At 35.8% G+C, this 22,787-nt stretch overlaps 1 protein-coding gene across 8 annotated transcripts in view; it reads right to left on the bottom strand.

The window, feature by feature from the left end:
- Positions 1-647: 647 nt before the first annotated feature.
- The window catches only part of LRRFIP2 (LRR binding FLII interacting protein 2), a 57,935-nt gene continuing 35,795 nt past the window's right edge, over positions 648-22,787 (bottom strand). For 3 of the 8 annotated variants that reach the window (XM_027785274.2, XM_027785266.2, XM_055804203.1), the window contains 13 exons: positions 20,744-20,788; positions 19,958-20,071; positions 19,435-19,506; positions 14,721-14,891; positions 14,074-14,166; positions 11,972-12,064; positions 8,091-8,192; positions 7,707-7,839; positions 6,266-6,315; positions 4,710-4,830; positions 3,578-3,657; positions 2,324-2,428; positions 648-1,572 (listed from right to left, as the gene is read on the bottom strand). In XM_027785274.2, coding sequence (XP_027641075.1) covers positions 1,462-1,572; positions 2,324-2,428; positions 3,578-3,657; positions 4,710-4,830; positions 6,266-6,315; positions 7,707-7,839; positions 8,091-8,192; positions 11,972-12,064; positions 14,074-14,166; positions 14,721-14,891; positions 19,435-19,506; positions 19,958-20,071; positions 20,744-20,788 — 1,290 coding nt within the window. In that variant the 3' untranslated portion in view covers positions 648-1,461. The remainder of the gene's footprint in view (positions 1,573-2,323; positions 2,429-3,577; positions 3,658-4,709; positions 4,831-6,265; positions 6,316-7,706; positions 7,840-8,090; positions 8,193-11,971; positions 12,065-14,073; positions 14,167-14,720; positions 14,892-19,434; positions 19,507-19,957; positions 20,072-20,743; positions 20,789-22,787) is intronic. The other 5 variants (XM_027785270.2, XM_027785269.2, XM_027785271.2 and 2 more) reach the window with 5 other exon arrangements.

Here is a 22,787-nt window from a genome sequence, read left to right as displayed (position 1 = left end):
CAAGTCCAAGAGGCATTAAAACCAAAAGAGAGCAAAAGCTGCAGTTTTGCACTGTCAAGATGGCTACCCTTTGGAAAGCAGTTCTGGTACAAGCAGAAGTACTAACCCTCTGGACTGCAAAGGTCCCAAAGCCTGCCTTGCTTTGAGCAATACTCCTGAAAGGTAGCAATCTGCAAAACTGCAAAAAAGACAAAAGCATCTGATACAAGTCCAAAACAACAATTCCTCTCAGATCAAATGTTGGGCACCTGCTGGCCTCAGTCCAACACAAGGGCAGTGTCACTTCAAATACTTCAAAATTGCCACTGCAGGTGCTGCTCATTTCCTACTCCTGATATGCCAGCTTGAAAAGAGTGGAAGTTCTTAAGAGCATTCACTGTCCACACAAACTAGGTTCCAGACAAACCCCACACAATTCCAGAAAGCCTCTTCTTCCTTGTACTGCCCCCCTCCTCCACGGCAGTACTGTCAAAAGAGTAGCAGACCAGGTTAAGAAGTCAAAAAAAATTTCAAAGTCACTATTTCAGAGCCAAAAGATATTTTTCAAGATTTTTTCAAGAACATGCAGATTGGAACTGACTGTTCTGCAAAGACTTTGCTTTGTCCTGTTGGTACCTCTGTATTTAAAAGAACACACAAAACATCTGTTTTCAGTCAGTGAAATGTCTATTTAATTAACTCCTCAGCCACATTTCCCACCCCTTCCTCCCACCCTAAAATCTCAATTCACACTTAAGCAGATGTCATATAATTTGATAGTGTACAACAGAAGTTTTTAAATCTGTACTCTTAATACTAAGAGTATCAGGGGCTAGTATTTGACAATTACCTGTAACTCAGATGTGCCCATGCAAAAAAGCAGAATTTTATATACAGTCCCTATTTTTTCTTATAAATTTAAATATCTTACAAAAATGCATTTTCAAAATGTATAAAGTTTAGTGAATACCCCAAATGTATCTTAAAATAAAACATTATCTGATTTCAAAGGTTATTTCAACAATGAAGTCTAAATTGCACCAGATAAAAGGCACTTGTGCTGTGTGATGTCTTGAGCAAATATATGTTAGTTTATAATACAGTAATACAGTGTCTTCTTGAATTCATGCAGTTGTCTCCGAGCATCAAGCATCATTAAAGCAGCCAAAAGAGATCGTGAGTAAACTTGATTCCACAGTTGCAAAAACATTTTCTATCGCTAAATCGAACATACAGCATTGTGCTCCAGCTCTGACGCTAGAATCAAACGCTACAGAGAAATCGCTGTCATTCAAATGGGAATTCAAACTACGTTTCATTCTCTCATAAGTTACAAAAAGAAGTATGCCATTTAGTTATGAAACTATAACACCAATGAACAGTTCAGTGTTCAAATAGTTTGTGCCAGTGAAAGTCTGTATTTAAAAACAAGCTAGGGGCTAGTTATTCAAGGAGCAGTGCATCATATTTTCCATTTCCACTTCACTGTTGAGATAAAAGCGCAGTCCTATTTGCCTTCATCTTCTCCAGCCTTTTCATTAAGTGGTTATTGGTCATCTCCATCTCTTCTATCTTATCCAGTGCTGTTCTTAACTATAAAATGAAAGCAGAAGTTACGATCACCAAGTTTGCTTGGACTTTCTGCTACTCTTAAACTTTAGCAAAGGAAATTAGACCAGGAATATGAGTATTATATGCTTTAAAAGAGCGCCACATAGGTTAAAAACCACTTCCATTATCACAGTCAGATGAACTGGAACTCAACTGTTAAAAAAACTGGGAAGCAGTTGACACATGAAACAAGCACTCATTCCAACAGAACTAGGTGCCTGTGAGTTTCTATTACGTTATATTTCAAGGTAAAGTCCTCGCCACCATTTTTACTTGCTGATGGATGTATACACAAATGTGTAGCAGCCATCACGCTAGTCATGCAGCAGCTCTTAAGCAAGCATGATCAACAACTTAGTGAAATAGAACTTCTTCCCAGCCTCCTGGGAGGTGCATGTTGGAAACTTCCCAGGCTGGCACTTGACACAGGGAGCGTTCCGCTCCCCAGTAATTTTTACAGAAGGATTAGTTTAAATAGTACAAGTTATCATGTTCAGACGAAAATACAACTTTGGATCCTTCCTTTCAACGAAGAACTGCACTGATTGTAATTGTTAGTTTTATGTGCTACAGTTATTGTCTGAATACAACACTGATAGACTTGGACATCTCCTCAAAAGAACACTTAAAAGCTGCAACCAATAATTACAAAAAACCAGAGCTTGGAGGCAGAAGACAAAGCAGTACAAGACTGAAAGAAGCATATAGCTGAAAAGGAAATCAAGTCAATTACCTCTCGCTGAAGCTTCCGCTTTTCAGCTTTGAGTTCATCTTCTACTTTTTCTGCATTTTCTGCTGCATTTTTATACCTTGCAACCTGCCCCTCAAGTCGTCCAATCTGAAAACCCAAACAAGACAGAAGGAAAGACTGATTACTTGGGTTGTCCACCCTGAGCTCACCTGCTACCAGCTGTTCTTCCCTTTCTGAAAATTCCCCACAACACAAGGCATCCTGCGAATTATCCACAGTACCCCTCTGGAAAAAGGGGGATTAACTGTGTTAAAAGCAGCCATAATTGCAAAGAGAGTGTCTAAAAAACCTAGTAAAACAGATTGTGGGCAGAATCCTGGAATACCCTTCACTGCCTGTCCCTCCCTGGTGAGGGTCACAGGAAAGAGTAGAGAATGCAGCATAGAATAGGGCACAGCTAAGAATATACAGAAAGTTGAAGAACTAAAGAGAGGGGAGCTGGAAAAAGAAAAATCAAGAATTGGGGAACACATGGGATTAAAAACAAAAGCTAGAACTTTGAAAAAAGCAGGGACCATGTGAAAAGGTGCAAAGTAAAAAGGAGACTGTAACTTATCATCAAGACATGATGCATGAGAGGTCTTGACCTCAAGCACAGAATTCAGCAGTAAATAGGGGGCTTGAGATAAACCCCGGTTGCAATCTGCAGGTGTTAACACTCACTCACTGGACTGTTATATTTATAGCTCCCTGCTACCCCCAAATCCATAGGATAAACTAGTAGCCTGTTGCTGTACAAAAGAAAACAACTAGGCATCTCAGTCAAATGATAATCCTTTATGTTATTTTTAGTGATGTACAGAGATGCTGAACTATAATACCACTTTACTGACTTAGAATCACAAAGTGTGCGTAAACCAGTGTGAGATATATATATCTATACACACTCTTGAATTTCAGAGAGTAAATTATGTACCTTCCACAGTCTATACAACTTTCTTACAAATAAGTAAGCTACATAAACTGATTTTCTTGAACTACTAGTTTCAGTTCCTCTTTATATTCTGCCATACATTCACATCTTAGTAAATTTTCTCTTATGGTTAGGACCATGCACAGGTATTGAATTGCAGAAAATATGAAAAAATACAATTGTAGTGCCATTCTGTGCAAAGTAAAGAACAACCAGTAAATCAAATGATGCAATATATTTTCATAGGTTTTGTTGAAGAAAATATTGTAAAAGCATGCAGAGCAAGTGAATTGATAACAATAAATATGAAGATACAGACTTACATTTTGTTCCAAAGTAGTTATATCTTGTTCGGCTTTTGAAAGCTTAAATTTGTATTCACTAATTTGTCTGTTGGCATCTCCTAGACAAAAATAAACATGAATATATTACTCAAGGCAACTCTCTAAAATGGTAGTTCCTCGTTTAATTAAAATTAATTAAAAAGACCATCTTTTTTGAGAAGCCTCTGTACAGGATTATAAAGAGGTAGATGTTCTTTCAGAAAACTTTGAGAGCATGGAAATAGTTTTCCTGTTATTTAGACAACACAACTACTGCTTCTGTTAAGAGTGTGCATTAAATATCAGATGTATAAATGATACACATGCCTTTTAAAATACATTTCTTTAGATCAGCAAACTCATCTCTCTCTCTCTCTCAAAAAAACCAGAGAACACAATAACCAACACACACTGCAAAATGGGTCAAATCACAATAGAAATAATACCAGCAGCATTTAGCATAGAAACGTGTAATAATATTTGAATGATAAGGAGCACAAGGCTTGAAACTGCCTGACAAACTCCAAGGAGCTCTGCAAATTATTTTGGTGTTAATTTTAGCCCTGACATTGCCAGCACTCTGCTCATGTTCATTGCTACAAGCATATTAAATGACAATCTGTCAAATAAGTAAAGTTTTCAGCTGAAGAAATAGCTTGCTTGAAATGGAAAGTAGCTTACATGCTTCTATGAAGCAACACAATATTGTGTTAAACTAATAATTTTTGATGTTTTGCTTCAGCAAGTAATAGACTTTTAGATGAAGTTTCTGTATCAAAGACTCCATAATATATAAAGAAAAAAATCCGGTAGAATATATTATCAAAATACCTCAGTTGAAATTCTATCATCTAAAAATTGACATTGTTCCAGTAGTGGCACCCACTCTAGGCAAGGTCATCAACTGAAAAATAACTTCCCAGAATGTTGTTCAACACTGAAAGAGGCAGATTTTTAAGCTATTCTACTGGAAGAAATTTCCTGCAAGGAGTGACATCAACAAAAAACTAGCTGTTCAACAACTGTTCATTCACAATACTATTACTGCACAACAATATAGGAATGGGAGGTGGAACAGAGTCTGTTTCCTCTCCCCAGTAAGAAGACCTTTAAGCAGTAACCATATACTTACTCTGCATTTCAATTAGCTGCAAGTCAGAACCGTTCTCTAAGCCGATGATATCTGAATTCATGCCATCGCTTTTAGAATATTTCTGTCGCTCTTCTTCCAACTGCATCTTCAGTTTTCTAACCTGAAAAAGAAGTGTTCTTTTGTGAGACTCCTAGAAATTCAATAGTTGTGTATCTAAACGTTTAACGAGAAAAAGGCAAAGCGGGCTTTAGATGCCACTGGCTGAGATGGTTCCATAAGCAGGAGCAGGAGAGCCGTGCAAAGGAGGCAGGGACCCAGTCCCTGAGGCCGATGGCTGCAGACCCCATTGCCCTCTGTTGGGCGAGTGCCCTCTGCACGCCAATGCACAACCCAAACCCACCACTCTGGCCAGTGCTGCAGAGACCTCTGCGCAATGCAGGGGCACCCAGTGACTCCAACAGAGCTGCCTTTCCAGGGGAGAAGGCGGTATGAAACTCTGTTTATGCCTTTCTTCTACAGTATAGCTTTTACACTGTAAACACGTATGAAGATAACAAACGATATCTTAGTGAGTTTACAGAAAGAATAATCCACAGCTTTTTGGGGGGTCCTTGTACTCCACCTGGAAGCAATAGTCCTAGACAAGCCTGTAGCACACATTAAGTCTTAAATGATTCCATTTTAAGCTACAGCAGCTGTGTCTGTATTTTTCCAGTAATTGGGGAACATAGATTCATCATCTATGTGCTCTGTATCTGGAATTTATGAAAATGAGAGCTACTTTTTGACTCCCTTATTAAAATACTGCCCTACAGATAAGCAATACGGGAGTTATACTTGCAAAACTCCCATTCGTGATGCAAGTCAAATATTTTAACAGTGATTTCTACAACTATATGGTGATAAATATGCACAGAATACTTTCACTTATACACACACATTTTATACTAAATTTTATTGGCATTTGAAACCAACTATCTATACTAAAATTAAGGTACCTTCCCAGCAAAACCAAAACATTGACCACTTGAAATTTGCAATGTGTTCAGCTAGAAGCACAAAAGCTATGGTATTCTTAACAACTGTTCAATGGCTATGCTTTCATGAGTCCTCTCTTCTCAATACTGAGCTGTATTAAATACAACTACTTTTGATAACGTTTATTTTTTATTTGAGTAACTGAAATGATCAAAGAAATAATACCACTTAGCCCTTTGGAAGAAAGTGCCACTTGAGCTTATGAGAATGTCATTTTACTGACTTCAGTGTTTCCGCATAAGACAAAATAAAAGAAAGAACAACTTTAATTACATGCACTAATGGCAGTCTCAGCAGCAAGTTAGATTTCACCTAACCAATTAGTGAAATGAGCATTCTTTACCAACCAAGATCTAAGTCACATGGATAAGGACACTAGTGAGAGAAGCTGATAATTCTGGTAGCCAGCCAGGTAAGAAGTTGAGTATTTTATTTTGCTTCAGTGCCTAAGTATCTGATTGAGCACCTTTGGTGCTTAATATTTGCTTGTTCCTAATATATTAACATTCTGCAAAAGGATACAAAGTTCTATTTCTGAAAAGAATAGCTTATTTTACCTGGGACAATAATTCCTCCTTCTCTCCAGCCAGTTTTCGTAGCCGGATATCTAAAACCAAAGAACCCAATTAAAAAACAGAGAAATCTGTAAGTAAGATGATGTTTTTCATAACTTTTTGTTCATTTTCTAATAAAATGGTTTTCAAAGTTAAAACTAATAGCACTGGGAGCACAAAACTTTGATATCTCACTAATGACATACCAGCCCTCAGTTAAGAGCAGAAAAAAGGGAAAAACATTCATTCACACTGTTTATTAGTGTAACAATTTTAAAAGCAAGATCTGACTTTAGTAATTCTTCAAAGCAAATTAAAAACAGCAACTTTTTTTTTAATAATAAAACAGTTTTGTCTCAGTATCTAGAACAGCCGTTTCCAACAAACTTGTCCTCTGATTCTATACTCTTTTTCCTTGTCTTACTCTTGAAGATTTCTGTCTCTTCCAGGAACACACTAAGCTTCCCCATCCGTTTAGAAAGTTTGTAGAAAGTGTTCTCAAACCAGAAAAAACTATTTGGGAAAGTACCCACAGGAATGTTGCAATATCTCTAATCAGTTAAGATGACCAGCAATGGCTACAAAAGTGTCTGTCAAGCAATGCCATGCTAAGATTAGAGCAGCTCCCTTGAAAACTGTGTTTGACAGTAACAAAGCATAAAGACATCTCTATTTCACCATGATGGGGCCACAGCAGAAACATGTATCAAGTCAAACTTCTGTCAAAACAAAAATATGTAACTATTATGTACTACGTAAAAATATAATGCAAGTCTATAGATACGCTTCTTTGCACGTCAACTAGCAGAGTTTTACAGTGGATTGACTACGCATTCAATAACTTGTTAAACTTAAGGATAAAAGCAAGTCAAAATAAAGCTCCCTACACCAGTATCTTCCTGTTGTCTATGTCATTTTTTTGAATGGTTTTAAACTTTTTTTCCTCTAATGTGATGACAGACTGCACTTGCTTTACACTAATAAAGGCAAAAGTATTTCAAGGAAGGGGAAAGCATATCCAAAAAATGGTTTTCTATAACAAGTTTTTTTCATTGATTATACATACTTTTAAAGATTTTTTTTCTTGAAACAATGGAAAATACATTCATACAAAAGATTACACTTTTAGGAAAGATCTTTTCTGACAGTAATAAAACAAAACTGGATCAAGAGATCCAATCAGTTGCACACATCCAAGCACATACTATATTTTGCTTTTTTTTAACTCAAAACAAATGATCTGTCTTTTTACTCAACATTTTAAAAAAACCCAACAAAAAAAAAACAACCAAAAAGAAAATTACAGTCTTGAAAGTTGTGTAAGCATGTATTTCAGAAGCATCACAGGTATCTTTTCGTGGCTGTAAATCACAAACCACTGCAAACGGAAGGGAAACAAAGTCTTCAAACACTCTATAAAAGTTATATTTTTTGATATTTTTACCTAGTGGTCCTTCTCCTGCAGATTCCAAGACTTGAGCAGCTTCCTGCGATACAACTGTTATTGCACCAACCACTGATTCATGGTTTACATCACCGTTTGGTGTGCCATCTGGAATAATAACTAATCCGTGTTTCTAAAAATACAAAAGAAAAAAAACCCTATTGATACAAGACCAGTGCTAGAACATAACTGAACAGAAAAGTTTTTTAAAAGCTTTTCAATTTGATCGAAACACGTACAATGAAATGCACCACTTATCCTACCCTAAGGTCAGGTTTTGAGACTGCACAAGAATAGTAACCATCCTTCCTCTTTTTCATTGACCTTGATTTCATGCCAAATGCCTCGAATTTTGTTACTGTAAAGTAGCTGCTACCAACATACCTCTCCTCTCTTCATTGTTTCCTTCAGGTCAGCCAACTCCTCTCTGAGCTCATCTCGCTCATTCTTAATGCAGTCAAAGTAATCTTTCTGTCTTTCTAGGGCCTGGGTTCAGGCAGATCGCAAGAAAAAGAGCGGCACAGAGAAAAAGCACATGACAGAGAGATTTTTCTACAAGTAAATACAAAGAGCTCAATAAAAGTAAAGAAAAGAAAAGGGGTAATTAATAAATAGAAACATACACCTCTGATAACTACCTTTTACAAATTTCATATCTAGCCTTATTGCTGCATGTTTGTCACGACACATTTTTTCCCCAGGTAACTCTTAGTAGATTCTAGCATAGATTTTTCTTTAGTGGATTCCATTTTTGGTAGATTTTGATAAACTAAATTGAATACCAAGAGAGTAAGTGATTCTTTTTGAATACAAGCACTCTGTGGCCAGAAATAAAATTTCATAGGGTATAAGTAGTAGAAATCTTACCTCATAGAAGACCTTGAATAATACTAGTTTATTTACTAGTTGCTTAAGTATTACAATGACTCTACTAAACCCAAAAGCAACCAGTTTTACAGGGGACAAAAAATGCAGCAAACACCAGCAGCACTATTTTAGCACACAAAAAAAAAAGGACTGCAGCTAAAAGCACAATATGGACGTAGATGGGTTTGCCCACCTATGCTGGAGCTGTGTTAGCTGGCAGCTAATCAGACACTTGCACTTGACTGGGCAGCATCCTATTATTCCATTCAAATTCAATACTGCATGCATTATAAATAATCCTGACCACACAGGAACTGCAAAAGTGCACACACATTTTGCCAAGAAAATTATCTAACTAAACCTTATGTCATGCATCAATGTTTAGGAATGGACTGATACTGAGAAAGAAATGAAGGTGTGTACCTTTGTTTTGTAACTGGCCCACATACCTGCAGTATGCTGAATTTTAATAGTTATCTAGGATCTGTATATTAGAGCCATGTTTTAATGCATTACTCTTAATTTCAATAGAAAAGTTTAAGAAGTGCTGTTGTACTTGGTTTATTAGTATGTAAATGCAACATTTAAAATTTAAGTAATTTAACATGTATGAAAGCATTAGCTGTCACATCATAGTTTAAGAATTCATAAGATGTCCTTTTGTTTCCTAACACATACTAGAACTCTAACTACATTATAAACAGTGTGAAGAACCCTAATCATTAGATTTTGTGTTCCACTTAAAGATACATACACCTTCACCATTTCTGAGGAACAGAGGCAGAGATGGAGGGGGAAATAAGTTCACTGAGTTGACAGAAAGTACACAGAGCCCAGAATCATACTGCAGACAGATTCTGTATGTTTAGCAGTGCCCTGGGATGCTGCTGACCTTCCCAAAACATCCTGTCTATCCTCACCCCCTATGCACAAGTCTTGGGAATCAGAAAATTTTGAAGGGGAAGGAACTGAAACTGATATAACTATATTTCTTTACCTATGGAGAGATTAGCAATCATTATTCAATGTTGAAAAACTTTAGTAATAAACTGCTAGTATTTGTATGCTCAGGGATTACAATACATGACATGGATTTCATATGAAATTTACTTCTGCAACTCTGCTGTTGGGATGGGGCACAGAAATCAGGACAACTAAGCTCTGCAGGCATGTTTTAACATACCAATACAATTATATGTGACAATTTATCAAAAAGTAGATTTGTCTGGGGTCCTATTTTCTAAATATTCCAAAAACCTGCACGAAGTCTATACCAAACTCAGATACGCCATTGCTAATTGTAAATTGGCAATGCATGTACAGTTTGGAGCCACCAAACAGTAAAACAGCTGTATATTTCAGGAATATAACCTGGAAGTTACAGTTAAGTGTCCTCAACTTGATCTAATTTAAGACCAAATACAACTGCAAATTTCAATCACTTCGTAGAAACAGGACAATGAAAGGCAGCAGGTCTAAAACAAACTCATGCTATCTCTGTTCTGCTTGCCTCCCTTTCTTCCCGAGGTAGCATCAGGCTAACTTGCATACATGGTAGAACTAGGTCACAATTTTAGTTATAAATTACTCCTCTATGAAGCTTCTCAGATTTCTGAAGCTGGAATAGAGTGAAAATTAAAGCTACTCGGTACTGGGGAGAAAGACTTAAAAACTGTGAGCTAAGAAAAGTACACAAGTGTTTTTAGATAACAGAAGTGAGAAAGAAAAAACAGCAGTATTTTTTTCATTTTAAGAACCAGAAGATTTCCATTTCGAGATGGTAAAAAAACCCTCCAAATTAAAAATAAAGAAAAAAATCCCATTATGGTGTTTACAAGAACGCAGAAACTGGCAGGAAAATTTCAGCTAAAGGAAAATGTATTTTTCTGGTCAATCTGGCTGGTAGCTATTATGTTGAACATTAGATAAATTATATGTTCTGTACTAACTCTGGCACAAAAAAAATTGCACAAATCTAGACAGTCCAGAACACAAAGGTGAAGCCTAAGTATGGAAATAATATGGCTAATTAAAGGTTAAAAAAAAACACTTTCAGAAGAATGTTCAGAAAGCACTTGTAAATGTTAAACTATTATTTTATGATGGAAGAAAAGATTGAAATACAAATTGAAGGACTGAAACATGAAATAAATATGGATTGAAATAAGACAGTATAACAGGGCTTTTTTTTTTTTTTTTTTTTTAAAGTGGGCATCATCAGGTAAAAGATAACTTTTCAAAGTGACTTGAACTCCAGCAAATACACAGATTTCTTAGAAAATTGCTTTATGTCAAAATCTGACTTAAAATTCAATTAGAGCAAAACAACCCTAGAGTTACTAAGAGGCAGAAAATTCCTTTCTGAACACTTTCCAGTCAGCAACCTCTCACCACCAGGCAATCTACTTGTGGACCAGAACAGCCACAAGTTCAGAGTCCTGTGGTTATTACCAACGATCAGGCTGACTCTTAACAGTTTTACTCCTTTTGTGCTGCCCAGAAGCAAAGCTGACAAACCCTGCCTGACCTACACTAGCTGCATAGTTAGTATCAACAGTTCTTCCTTCCACAGGAGCCCTACAGATGGTCCTCAAAAGGTCCCACTTAACCACTGTTTTGATTCTCTCAATTCCCATACCTGGTAACTCTGGTATTTTGTGTGTGGTATCACCGTACCAGCTTGGTTCAGTGATGCATCCAAGCTAACCAGCCCTAGAAAGATCAGAAGTGCAATACAGGAATGCACAAGTTGACCACAGAAATCAATTCAAGGTCAAATTTTTTATCTCTAGGTATGACAAACGCAAGTGTGATGTACAGTTGTTCAATGAGGCCTCTCTACATTTTGGTCCTTAGCTCCTGCAGCATTCTAGGTTTTCTATTATTTAGAGTATTTAATCTCTCTTATCTCAGGTAGTGTAGACCATTTCAAAATCCACTAATTCCTATGCAAATTGTTAAGATGATGACAGAGGCAGGACTCAAATGGCAAGCAAGCTTTGAAGTGTTCAGGTTCTGAAAACTTGTATTTGCCTCTAGGGAGATTAGATCTTTAAAAACAATTTCAAATCTGCATAAAATTCCTTTTTTTTTGAATAAGGAAACAATGACTTTTTCAAGCCATGAATTCAGGTAAAAGATGTTTTGTAAAAAATTGTAAAATTGTATACATAACAGTTTATTATGTTATAGATTTCATTTGTATTATTCATCATTATGCAAGTAAAGATGAGATGGAGCTCATTTTATAAAGAAGAGAAAGATTGCAAAACATTTTAAATATTTAAATTGGGACTGGCCTTCATTTCTTTGGTGTACACAGCATTCCTTGGGGTGTGGGGGGCATTCATCTACTTCTAAAATGCAAAAATACCTTTCCCCCCATATTTGATTCATACCCCTATTCTTTTATCTTTCCAATTAATTGTCTCCTGGAGATCAAACACCTCTTTGGTTATGGAGTCTATATTCTGCTGCATGCGTTGATTCTCCTGTAGTAAATAGGATGAGGGAAGAGTAAAAGAGGAAAGAAGTAAAGAAATGGAAAAAACCCAAACATTCAAACAGATAAAGGAAATAAGTAACAGAAGTCAACCAAAGAGTTTATGAGCATGAAGATAAAGAAAAAAAGACCAACTTAATATATTCTTTATGAATTCATGCAAGAGAACAGTAATGAATTTTATTCAATCAGTGTTGATAGGAGAATTTAGTGCAGCTAGAGCTACTTTTCTTTAGTAACAGTTCTCACTGCAGACTCAGGATAACATCTTTCTACAGGAAAATAAACTTCCTTGTAATTTTCAGATACTTTCAAGTACCATTTGGAAGAGAAACTAATGTTAACAAACAGTTTTAGGAGTGTTTTACAAAATAGAAAATCTTCTTGAAAGAATAAAGGAAGTTTGAATCAGGCATCCAGGGAGTGAAATAGGGCTTCTGACTGCTTTCTGATACTAAATTAATATATATCAAGCGCAGTCCTATTTTTATTTAACACTGCATTTTGCTGCTTGCACTGCAAACATAACTACAATTCTTTACTGTGTTCATACAAATATGTATGAAGAATGACTTAATTTTGAAGGCTACAGACAATTTTTTGCCCTTCTAGTGAGTAAACTTGATTTTGCACCTGGGAATGGAAGACAATGTGTTTCTGCAAAACACTAAATGGCTTCAGCTAGATCTTCTGTTAATGTTAATAGACAGAAAAGTTACTCAAATGTTAAATATGGGCCAAATCTTTGAAGGAACTGTATGCATTTGGTGAATATTCAATGCATATGCTACATTCTACCACAGCAAACACTCCAGACAAATCTACTGTATATTCTTGTTTCACATACTTTAAAAAACCTAAGCGGAAAAACCCAAACAACCAAAAATCAAAGTAATAAAAAAGCTTTTTAATTCACATTGAAGTCAAAGAGAACCCAGAGCAAGCAACAAAGCTACAACCAGAACCTGCTAAGCTTTTTGCTTGTCAGCATCAATCTGCCACTAAATGCTGCTACTTAGGCTTATCTAATTTGTTTTCTTCTGCTAGTAAATCATATCAACTCCAGGTTCGTGAAGCTTATTATTTCCTCAGTAACCACAACAGATCTGGGACTCTTCAAAAGTCTTTTGGAGTTACTGTACTACTAACCTGGAGAGCACAAGAACTTAGTGGGGAAAGAAACTGATCAATGAAATGCAATATTATATAGCTTTTGAAAATCTGGTAGTGGAAACCTTGGCTCATCAATTTTAACTGAAACCAAATGGCAGTGGGAAAATGATGTATTAACTGAACGAAGACTTCCAGCGCAAGAATTGAAATCAACAGGAAAAGGACACCTGCATACTGTTGATCTCTGTGGACATACCTTGGTGGACCATTCCAAAATGAAGACTCACAATAGCTCTAGGACTTCAGGGAACACCGATTTGTTTCCAGAGGAAAAAGGTGGTGGGGAGGAGGAGGAAACACACTGAACAGGGCAAGGGAAGCAAGAGAACACACCGCACACCCAGTAACATGGTTATGACCCAATACCATTGCTGACCACTGTTGCTACATTTATTCTTGACTGGTAAGTAAACAAATATTCATTACTGGAAACTTCAGTGGCTGATGCTCAAAAAAGTTGAAATAACTGAAATGGAAACTTTTGGGAAAGGCAAAGAATAACATTGTATTATCCATGCATTAGAACTGGCTATGCAAATGTATTTTAGCCATACAAACATTAGTTCTGCCCTTGCAAGGAAGAAAAGATACAAGGAACCTTCATGAGAACCACAATTCTCACAAGAATTAAGGATTTTATAAGATGTAACACACATGAAAAACCTGCAGAGACTTCTTCAACTTTATAGAGTTTGATATCTTAAGTTCTATGCCCTAGAAGAAAATAAATTCTTTCTTAAAAATGTGAGATTTTGTGTGTGATTCAAATCTTAGACCATATTTATTTGCAGAAGTTCTATCAAACACTATCTCATATGAACATACCTCTATCAATTCATCCCTCTGTCGAAGGCCCTCTTTAAGTTCATCCAGCTTATGCTGCAGAACAAGGCACGTGTGTTTCTGTCTTTCCAATTCCTGTATTAAGTAAAGTATTTTTATTTACTTTGGCTTTGACATTTGCAATATAAAGTTTAAAAAAAAGTTAGTAGTATCACTTAACAAAACATTATCTAAGAAAATACTGTGACAATCTGAGAAATTTTACCTACCAAGTGGCTAAAAATCACAGAATCAGTGTTTTAGGTAAGTTCTCCAGATACTTGCTTACAGAAGACTTTATTTAATAAAATGTAGAGTAGAAAGAAAAGATACACTTAAAGGCTTAAGCACAATATTAAAGAGAAAAGCACAGATACAGAATTTATCTAAATATTGTTGTTAAAAGCTGTCACAACAAAGTGGGACAGAACATGTCCCATTTGATGTAAATGCACAGTTTATCTTTAGTGTGTTGAATTAATTAAATAACTCTTTTCCTGGGGTGGGGTGGTAGAGGTGTTTTCCTTTTTCAAGAAAAATGACGCAATACTCAAAAAATCTTTGATTACTGAGATAGACTTAGTTACTAGGCAGTCCAGGCTTCTATGGTTTATTTTTATAATTATAAAAAAAGTCTTAAAAATCAGTACCTTTGACTTCTCTTCATTCTCCCTATAGAACTCTGCTATCTGTTCTTCTTTCTCCTCAATGACATCCTTTAGAGTATCCACTTGGTAAACCAAGTTGTTTTTCTCATTGTCTAGTTGAGCATTGGAAACCATAGCTTTCTTGTACTTCTCTTCAACTTCAGCTAGCGAATCCTAGATAATAGAAAAGCTTACATTAGTCTAACTTTCTGATGCATTTTCATAATACTAAAATACCATCATAACACTGAAGGGTGCTATATGTTACACAGCAAAATTATGCAAACATTTTTGTTTCTGAATTATATTCCTGTCTTCCCTTTAGAGATACCAAGTCACAGTTCAACTTCCATTAACCAGGTTAGGTCATACACAGCAAAGAAAAGTTATCATTACAAAAGTATGAAAATTACAAGATAATATTCCACTTGTGTTTTCTACTCTGCCATCTTCACAACTTAACCTATAGGGATGGAATAGTAATACCACAGCCTTATTGTATTTTCAGTGCATGCACGAGAGGACACCTCAGAATGAAGCAACAAATCTGACAGAGAACTCAGACAATTAAATCACTAAAAAAGATCACAGAAATCTCTAGGAGTAAGCTTTAACTTAACACTCATTATTTAAGTAGTGCTGTTACCTCAGATTCCAAGATTTAAGGCAGTCACATTTTTTCAGTAATACTGATTCTCTGTTTAAGCAGGCATTTTGTCTATTTTTTACCAATATTTTTGGGTAAAAAAAAAAAAGCATGTAAAAATCCACATGCTTGATTCTCTGCTTGAAGGTGCACATATGCCTTGCTATGTATATTCCTATACACGCAATTCTCTCACATTTACCAAAATAATTTTATCCATTCCTCCCCCCGGTACTATAACAAATGTCAACTATTCAAATACTAGAACAGCTATTACTCCAGGAACTTTTAAACATGCAATGATTTTAACATGCATTCTTTTAAATATACAAAAATTTTGTTTCAGAGTCCCAATTTTAGACTTGAAAAAGAAGTGTTATGCCATTCTCTTTCCAAAGTAGACCTGTGTCCTACTACAAATCCCTTAGTATTTAATGTAATCTGTTCTTTCAAGGCCTAAATAGCATAACCTCCATTTTTAATTTTTTTATATTATGACAGTAAAAACACTAGCACAGGAAGGGCACCAGGCTTGGGTTTTCCAGAAAATGGAACAGTAGGACTAAGGACTAAGATGTTAGGGGAGAAGGTGGTAACAATCTACGTTCCCTAAGGAAACACTAAGGAGTGCTATCTGTTATACAGTAAAGTTACACAACCATTTCTTTCGGAATTGTATTTGTGTCTTCTCTTTAGAGATACCAAGTCACAGTTCAATATTCCAGTATAAAAAAAACAAGAAAGCCCAACTCCCAAACATATTCTGAATCTCCATTTTGAGAAAGTTGTCCCTAAGTATGTATTTTACCTTTTGTAATTTTATCATAACCACATGTTTTTATACCTCTCTGTTCCATTCACTGAATTCTGGAATTTTGTGCTGGAGAAACACAGTATTTTAGAAACTCCAGAAAAAATAACTTAAGATGCATCCTGATAGACTACAGATCAGAAGTGACAATGAAAATATTGAAAATAAAAGAAAGGTACTACTGTAATCTGGGAAGTAGAAAATAGCAAACAGTAAAGATTCAGGATAAGAGAGAAGAAAACAAAGAAAAAATGAAGAATATATTAACTGCATTCAAGTAATTCTTAAAGTCACAGAAAACCTCTTTTTTGATGGTGTAAACATGACAAATCTTGTGAAGATTGGTAAAACAAGATGTCAGAGTCAGCAAACCTTCCAAAGATTTTCAAAGAGTAATTCAATTTAGAGGAGAAAAGAAAAATTAAAATGAATGCTGCAGTCTTTTTATGGGGAGATACCAAAATTTAACAAAAAGTACAACTAGGAAAAAAATTCCAATTTGATTATTTCTGTGAGTATGGTGAGTGGAAGCATGCAGTAATTTAGGCTGGCAAAGATCTGGATGCCATCTGGTCCAATCTCCTAATTAAACACAGCCAACCAAGATCATGCTGCTTACAGCTCATCTCCAGTTCATTTTAAGGATCTACAGGGATGTACACTGCAGAACCTGGTTGGACAACCTGTACCAGTGTCTGCCAGCCTGCCTGGTGCAAAGTCTTTTTCTTGAGGTGTAATTAGAATTTCTGCCCTTACAGTGCAACTTATGCCTGTTGCATTTTGCCCTGTCACTGCATCTCTGAAAAGAGTCTGCCTTGTCTTTATAGCCTCCTATCACGCAGCTGAAAACAAAAACGATACTGCTGCCCATCACCCCAAGACTTATCAAATCCAGTTGCCTCAGCCTCTTATTGTATGCCACATGCCCCAGGACTCCAGCCTTAAAGAGGAGACTAGGTAAGGCTTACAAGACTGGATTAAAGTGTCGTCAATCAACAAGTTAATGGAGGAGAATATCTGCACTGATGGAAAAAGAATAAATTTATTTTGAGGCAGAAGAGTCAGAATTGCTTCTAAGAAAGAAAACAAGCTATGCCTAAGGGTCTCCAATCAGTTAAATAAAACCTGGAACAGTGCTAAGACTTCTCTGGAACTGTTCCTTCTTTTCAACTGAAGTATTACACATGTTCCCAATGTTCAAGAATTCCATGCAGTTTCAGTAATCTCCCAGTTTCATGAGAAATAATACGGATTTGGAAGAATTTCCAAAACACTTGAATGAGGCAATGGGATGACTAAGGATGAAGCAGTTGGAACAGGCATGAATGGAAATAGATGAGGCTTTGCACATAACCTAAAGCTATGAAGAAATACTATCCGTAATTCTACAAGGCTATGCAATTTAGCATGCTTGGCTAGAACAAGATGATTAAACCCAGAAGACATGAAGACAGTACTCTGTTAGCTTAACAAAAGAAAAATATTGAGGAAAGAAAAAGGATCCCTTTCTAGTTGATGCAAGGGAATATAGAAAGAATCAAAAAACCTGAATCAGAGACATGACAAGGTTTTGAGATCTAACTAAATCAGAACTATCCACATTGGATTTTATTCTGCTGACACCCAGCAGATTTGTAGCCAGATAAACATCAAACTCTCAGCAGCATGAGGAATGAGCAACCAGAGACACAAAGGCAGTGTGATTACAAATCGCTGTTACTTAACCACTGAAAAAACACTTAAAGGTAGTGTAAAAGCAGGTATCCTAGTAACTCTTCTAATGTACACAAGATAAAACTGCTAAAACAGAAATGGAGAAAAAGGCAATACTTTCCTAATCAGAAAGAAAGATACCTGAAAGAATCTCTACAGAAGGCAAATTAACTAAGAAAACTATTATTCAGTACTAACAATAGCATAAAATGCAATTCAGTGCTCTTTGGTAACCGTAATGGATTACAATAAATAATACTGCATCAGTAATGATTTGGAACAGTAGCCATGAGATGCTGGCAAACATGCAGAAGTCTGAAAGTTAGATCTATTCTGAACACATGAAGCAATCTCATGTTTTATTCAAATTTAGTACAATCATAGCTATGTCTAATAATCTTGTAATCTACTGCTCTTTAAAGTCCTTTTAATATTCATATGGCAATATGATTAAAACAAGACACTACATCTGAGCATATGGCTGTCCGATTCCAAGTAACTTATCCTCTAAAGAGGAAATAATTTTTACTACACTGAACAGCTCAAATTATGTATTTTCTCTTCACTATACCAACTAATATGTTGTTTAATCAAGGAAATTCAAGGAAGCTTTTAAATACATTACTGTAACATGGTCTACTACAAGCAGCATTCATTAAATGCTCTATAGGGATATAAAACTAATATGGAAAGATCTCTTTACTTTTACGTGGAATCATTCACAATTAGATAACAGGAAAGAGAACAGAACAAATAGCCTGAAAGATCTGCAAGCCCCATCATTTGCTGTATTCAGTTTCCCTTCAACACAGAAGAGGGGAAAATAACCACACTTTAACTGCAAACTGCTAATTGTGTGAAAATGTACAAAATAAAAGCACGCATATTAATTTAAACAAGCTGAAATACAGACAAATCCCGTTAACCTAACGCTGAAAATATGAACCTGTAATTGAGACAAAGAAAACGGGAATGTAAACCACAAGCATAAAAAAAGGTATTTCTTAATGGCAAAGAATTAAAACAAAATTAATCTTCTCCTGCAAGCAACATGCCTGCCCAGATTCACGGCAGTACATCTTTCAAAATTATTGCTTTAGTTTCGCGTTATAAGATGTAGTATTTGCTGAAACCAGTTCTTTGTCATAACCATATACCATTTCATTCTTCCCTATTGAATACATAGCAGTTATTTTGAATATATATTTATTTGCTAACAAAACTCAAAAAAGCCCAATTGAACATCTCATTACCTAACCAGAAAACACCTGCTAAAAATATGAAAGTTTAATACTATTTTAACATAAACCAAATAATGAACATGTACTCTCTTATGTACATTTACATCATATCTTAATAATTTACTCACATGACAAATTTAAATGACAAATTTAAACTGATGTTCTCTATGCATTATAAGTTAGATACATGTTTTAAAGAAATTGAAAAACTTGTTAGTAAAGTGTTATATAGTTAGTGGAACCAGTGATATCTCCATTACCCAAAAAAACCCATACAGAATGCATGCTTGGGAAGAGCCCTGATACCTTTAGTTCTTTAAGTCCCTGCATGTATCTCCCTTCTACATCGTGTATCTGGTCCTTAAGATCATAGATATCCTGCAGGACATAGGAACGAACCATTGCATAAGAAGTATGGGGACATAACTTACAGTTGAAAAAGCATTAAAAGGTTTACATGCATTTTGTCAAATGCCAAAGCCTGCAATAATTCATAGAAACTATAATTGATTTACAACAACTTGATGGAAACTAAGATTTTGTTTAGATCTGTGAATCCAAGCCATGTCAAATGGGAAAGAATAGTTTCAGATTTGACATAAACAAGGTCTTGTTCTAATATAAGCTGAACTGTTAGCACCACAAATATTTATGAACACAACAAATACAGTTACCAAGATAAATACAGAAAGCTCTCGTGACTGAAAATTACGTTCTTGTAACTTTTTCTTACTATTAAGAAACCAGAAGTTCTATAGCAAAGAAAAAATCCTCCTAACCACAAATACAATTTTAAACTAGCTCCACATTCTCTGAAAACTCTGTTTACCCGTAATTCGCTGAGGGATGCATCAGGATCCACCAAACTGCTTGTGTCTCCACTTCCTCTCCTGGATGAGTTGCCACTCAGTGGAGTTGCACTTACAGAATTGCGAGATGAGGGCTTAAAAAGTGAAAAACATTTTATCAGGAATAATATAATAATTTCTGGTATATATTCTTTATAAATTTCTTCACAGTCATAGAACACTCCTCTCTTTTCTTTTTACCATTTCTTAATATTAGAAATATTTTCCATTATTTTCCAGCACTTACGCTTCTTCCCAGTGAAACTTTGGTTCCTCTTTGATGACTCATCAGTCATCACAACTTTACAGTTCTCAGTAGTCTGTTCAAAAGACTTTCATAAGGAGGCTGTTAGTGCTGAAAAACTAAGTTTAAGATATTTCTAAAAATTCTAATTTCTGCTACCCAGGATTCAGAAGAAAGCCTCCAGTGGAATCTAGTATATGGATTTTTATAGCCCTAGACTCTTAATACTCAACCTTTCCTGCTAAATATTTCTCACGCAGAAGATAAATTCTACAAGAAACTAATAACTGCTAAAAATAAACTTGGTAAAAAAGAAAAGATTCTTTTCTTGCAAAATAAAAGACACAAAGCACTTATTTTGGAGATTAAAAATACGTCTAAACATTTCATGCAAGCTCTTAAAAATTACTGAAATACACTCTGCTAAAAATACACAGCTTTATACTTTTTGAGCTATTTTAATGCTTGTACATCTGTGGATGAACATTGACTTTTCAGTAATTTTTCAAGGAAAAATTCTTACCCTTGAAAATATTTCTGAATGTGATTTTTCACTCTTTTCTTCCAGCTGAAAGTGAAAAGAGAAAGTGATCACAATACACCTTTTGTAACAAGGGACTACTGAATCACCATTTTCTGTTCAAAGATGCTGAGAAATATTTAAGAACAAAAAATAAAACAATGGGGGAAAAAATAATCAAGAAGTTAGCACAGATCGAGACAAGGAGAAAATAAAAATAAGAATTTAGCCTGAAAAAGCAAGTTTCACCTCAATTGTAAAGTAAATGAATGCTTGTAAAGAAAAAGCCAGAAACCTTTTTTTAGAAGGTTTTGAAAAGTCATTATCCGTATTAAAGTACTGAAAACAAAACATGTTTCACTATTTTAAATTTCAACAGGGTAGTGACTACAATACTTGGTGGCATAACAAACACAAAGCTTCATGCAAGTGCATTTCAGACAATCAGTGACACCAGTGTGAACGTCCTAGTTATTAAAACCCCATTTGTTCCTTCGATCTTCTTGCTGAAACCTGCAGTTACATCAGGACAAAACCAATTCAGGTAAAAGCCCCTAAGTGAAGTGCACTAATTAATAGCAACCTAAAAAAATACTTTCAATTCATATTTTATGTATTGAAGCCTAAGCAAAACAACTACCACAGCCCCTTCTTATTTAGAAAACTCTAATATTGCAAAGTTATATTGTAGATCTCTGTATTTTCTTCATTTCTATGAATCACAACAGGTGGAGTTAAATCAAGACCTTAACATGTCACCATATTTTAAAAAAACAAGTATGATACATTGAGTATGGTATCTCAATATCTTGCTTTCCCAAGAACACACGTTCTTCTCCAAGCCCAGGGAGAAGAGACATGGAAGTCTGCTACAATCACAGTAGAAACAAATGTTGCTTTACGAGATCTTTCTTTTTCCTTCTATTGTGGTTTCACATTTCCGTAGCAAATTCACCATCTCCAATGATGTACTGAAACTGTAAATTGCAAATATTTGTCACCACTGTGATACTAAAATGATGAGAAGAACCCAAATGATCTGAAGTCTCCAGTTCAAAATATAAATTTGGAATTTAATAATACATATAATGATGAGGATGATACTAAAAGCAACTGACAAGGCAGCTTAATTGCCCGTCTCAGCCTCCACGTTTTCTTTTAGCAGGGCATTATTTTCAGAAAAGCATGTTTATCAGAGAGAAAGCTAAAATTTGAAGTGGAAAAATGGTCTCTCGTGCTTTGAGCGGGGCTAAACACCATGCACAAGTTACACAGCACTATAAGAGTATTAAATCATCTGAAAGCAGAATCACAGAACCGGTGGGTGTAGGGGTTACTCTAGCAGCCAACTAGCCCAGCCTCCCACCCAAAGCAGAATCGCTGCGGCTTTATCTAGCTAAGTCTCACCAGTTCCTGAGGGAGGTTCTCCAGCATTGCTGTCACTTGTCAGAGTTCAACACTAACCTCCTCGTGGAGCTTCTCACAATGTCTAGTCTGAACGTCCTAAGCTGCAGTGCGAGGCTGCTGGTCCTTGCAGCACTGCTTGGCAGAAGTATAAAGAATTTGGCTCTTACACCTAATCAAGCAGTTGCAAGCTGCTCATCACCAAAGAGCATCCCCTTTTGCCCAAATAAATAGGCCCAGTTCTCCCAGCTTTACTTTCTACTGCACATACTAACCCTGACTATTATTTCAAAGATGTCTGAAACCAGAAATTTCCCTTTTTTTCGCTACTATTAAACACGGGAGTTTTGACTGGAAGTAGCAAGAATTTCTAGAACTTACAGCAGAAACAAAGAGAAGGCAGCTAGGTTTGGTGTAAACAACGTTCAGACTGAAAGGATGCACAGGGAAGTTGTCATGATAATTTTCCTGTAACACGCCCTATTGACTTGGGATTCAATGCAAGAGCACAGCCAACAAGTGCTCCAGTAACGGATCCTGACAAAATCTCATCTTGGATGAACGAACATTTAAAATGCACTGAACAAGGGCACAGTTGTAAGTATTTATTTTTGTCACTAAACCAAGCAGTATTATTCATAAA

Source organism: Falco peregrinus, chromosome 5 (genome assembly GCF_023634155.1).
Source record: "Falco peregrinus isolate bFalPer1 chromosome 5, bFalPer1.pri, whole genome shotgun sequence".
Lineage (NCBI taxonomy): Eukaryota > Metazoa > Chordata > Aves > Falconiformes > Falconidae > Falco > Falco peregrinus.
This window is presented reverse-complemented; position numbering and strand designations above follow the sequence as displayed.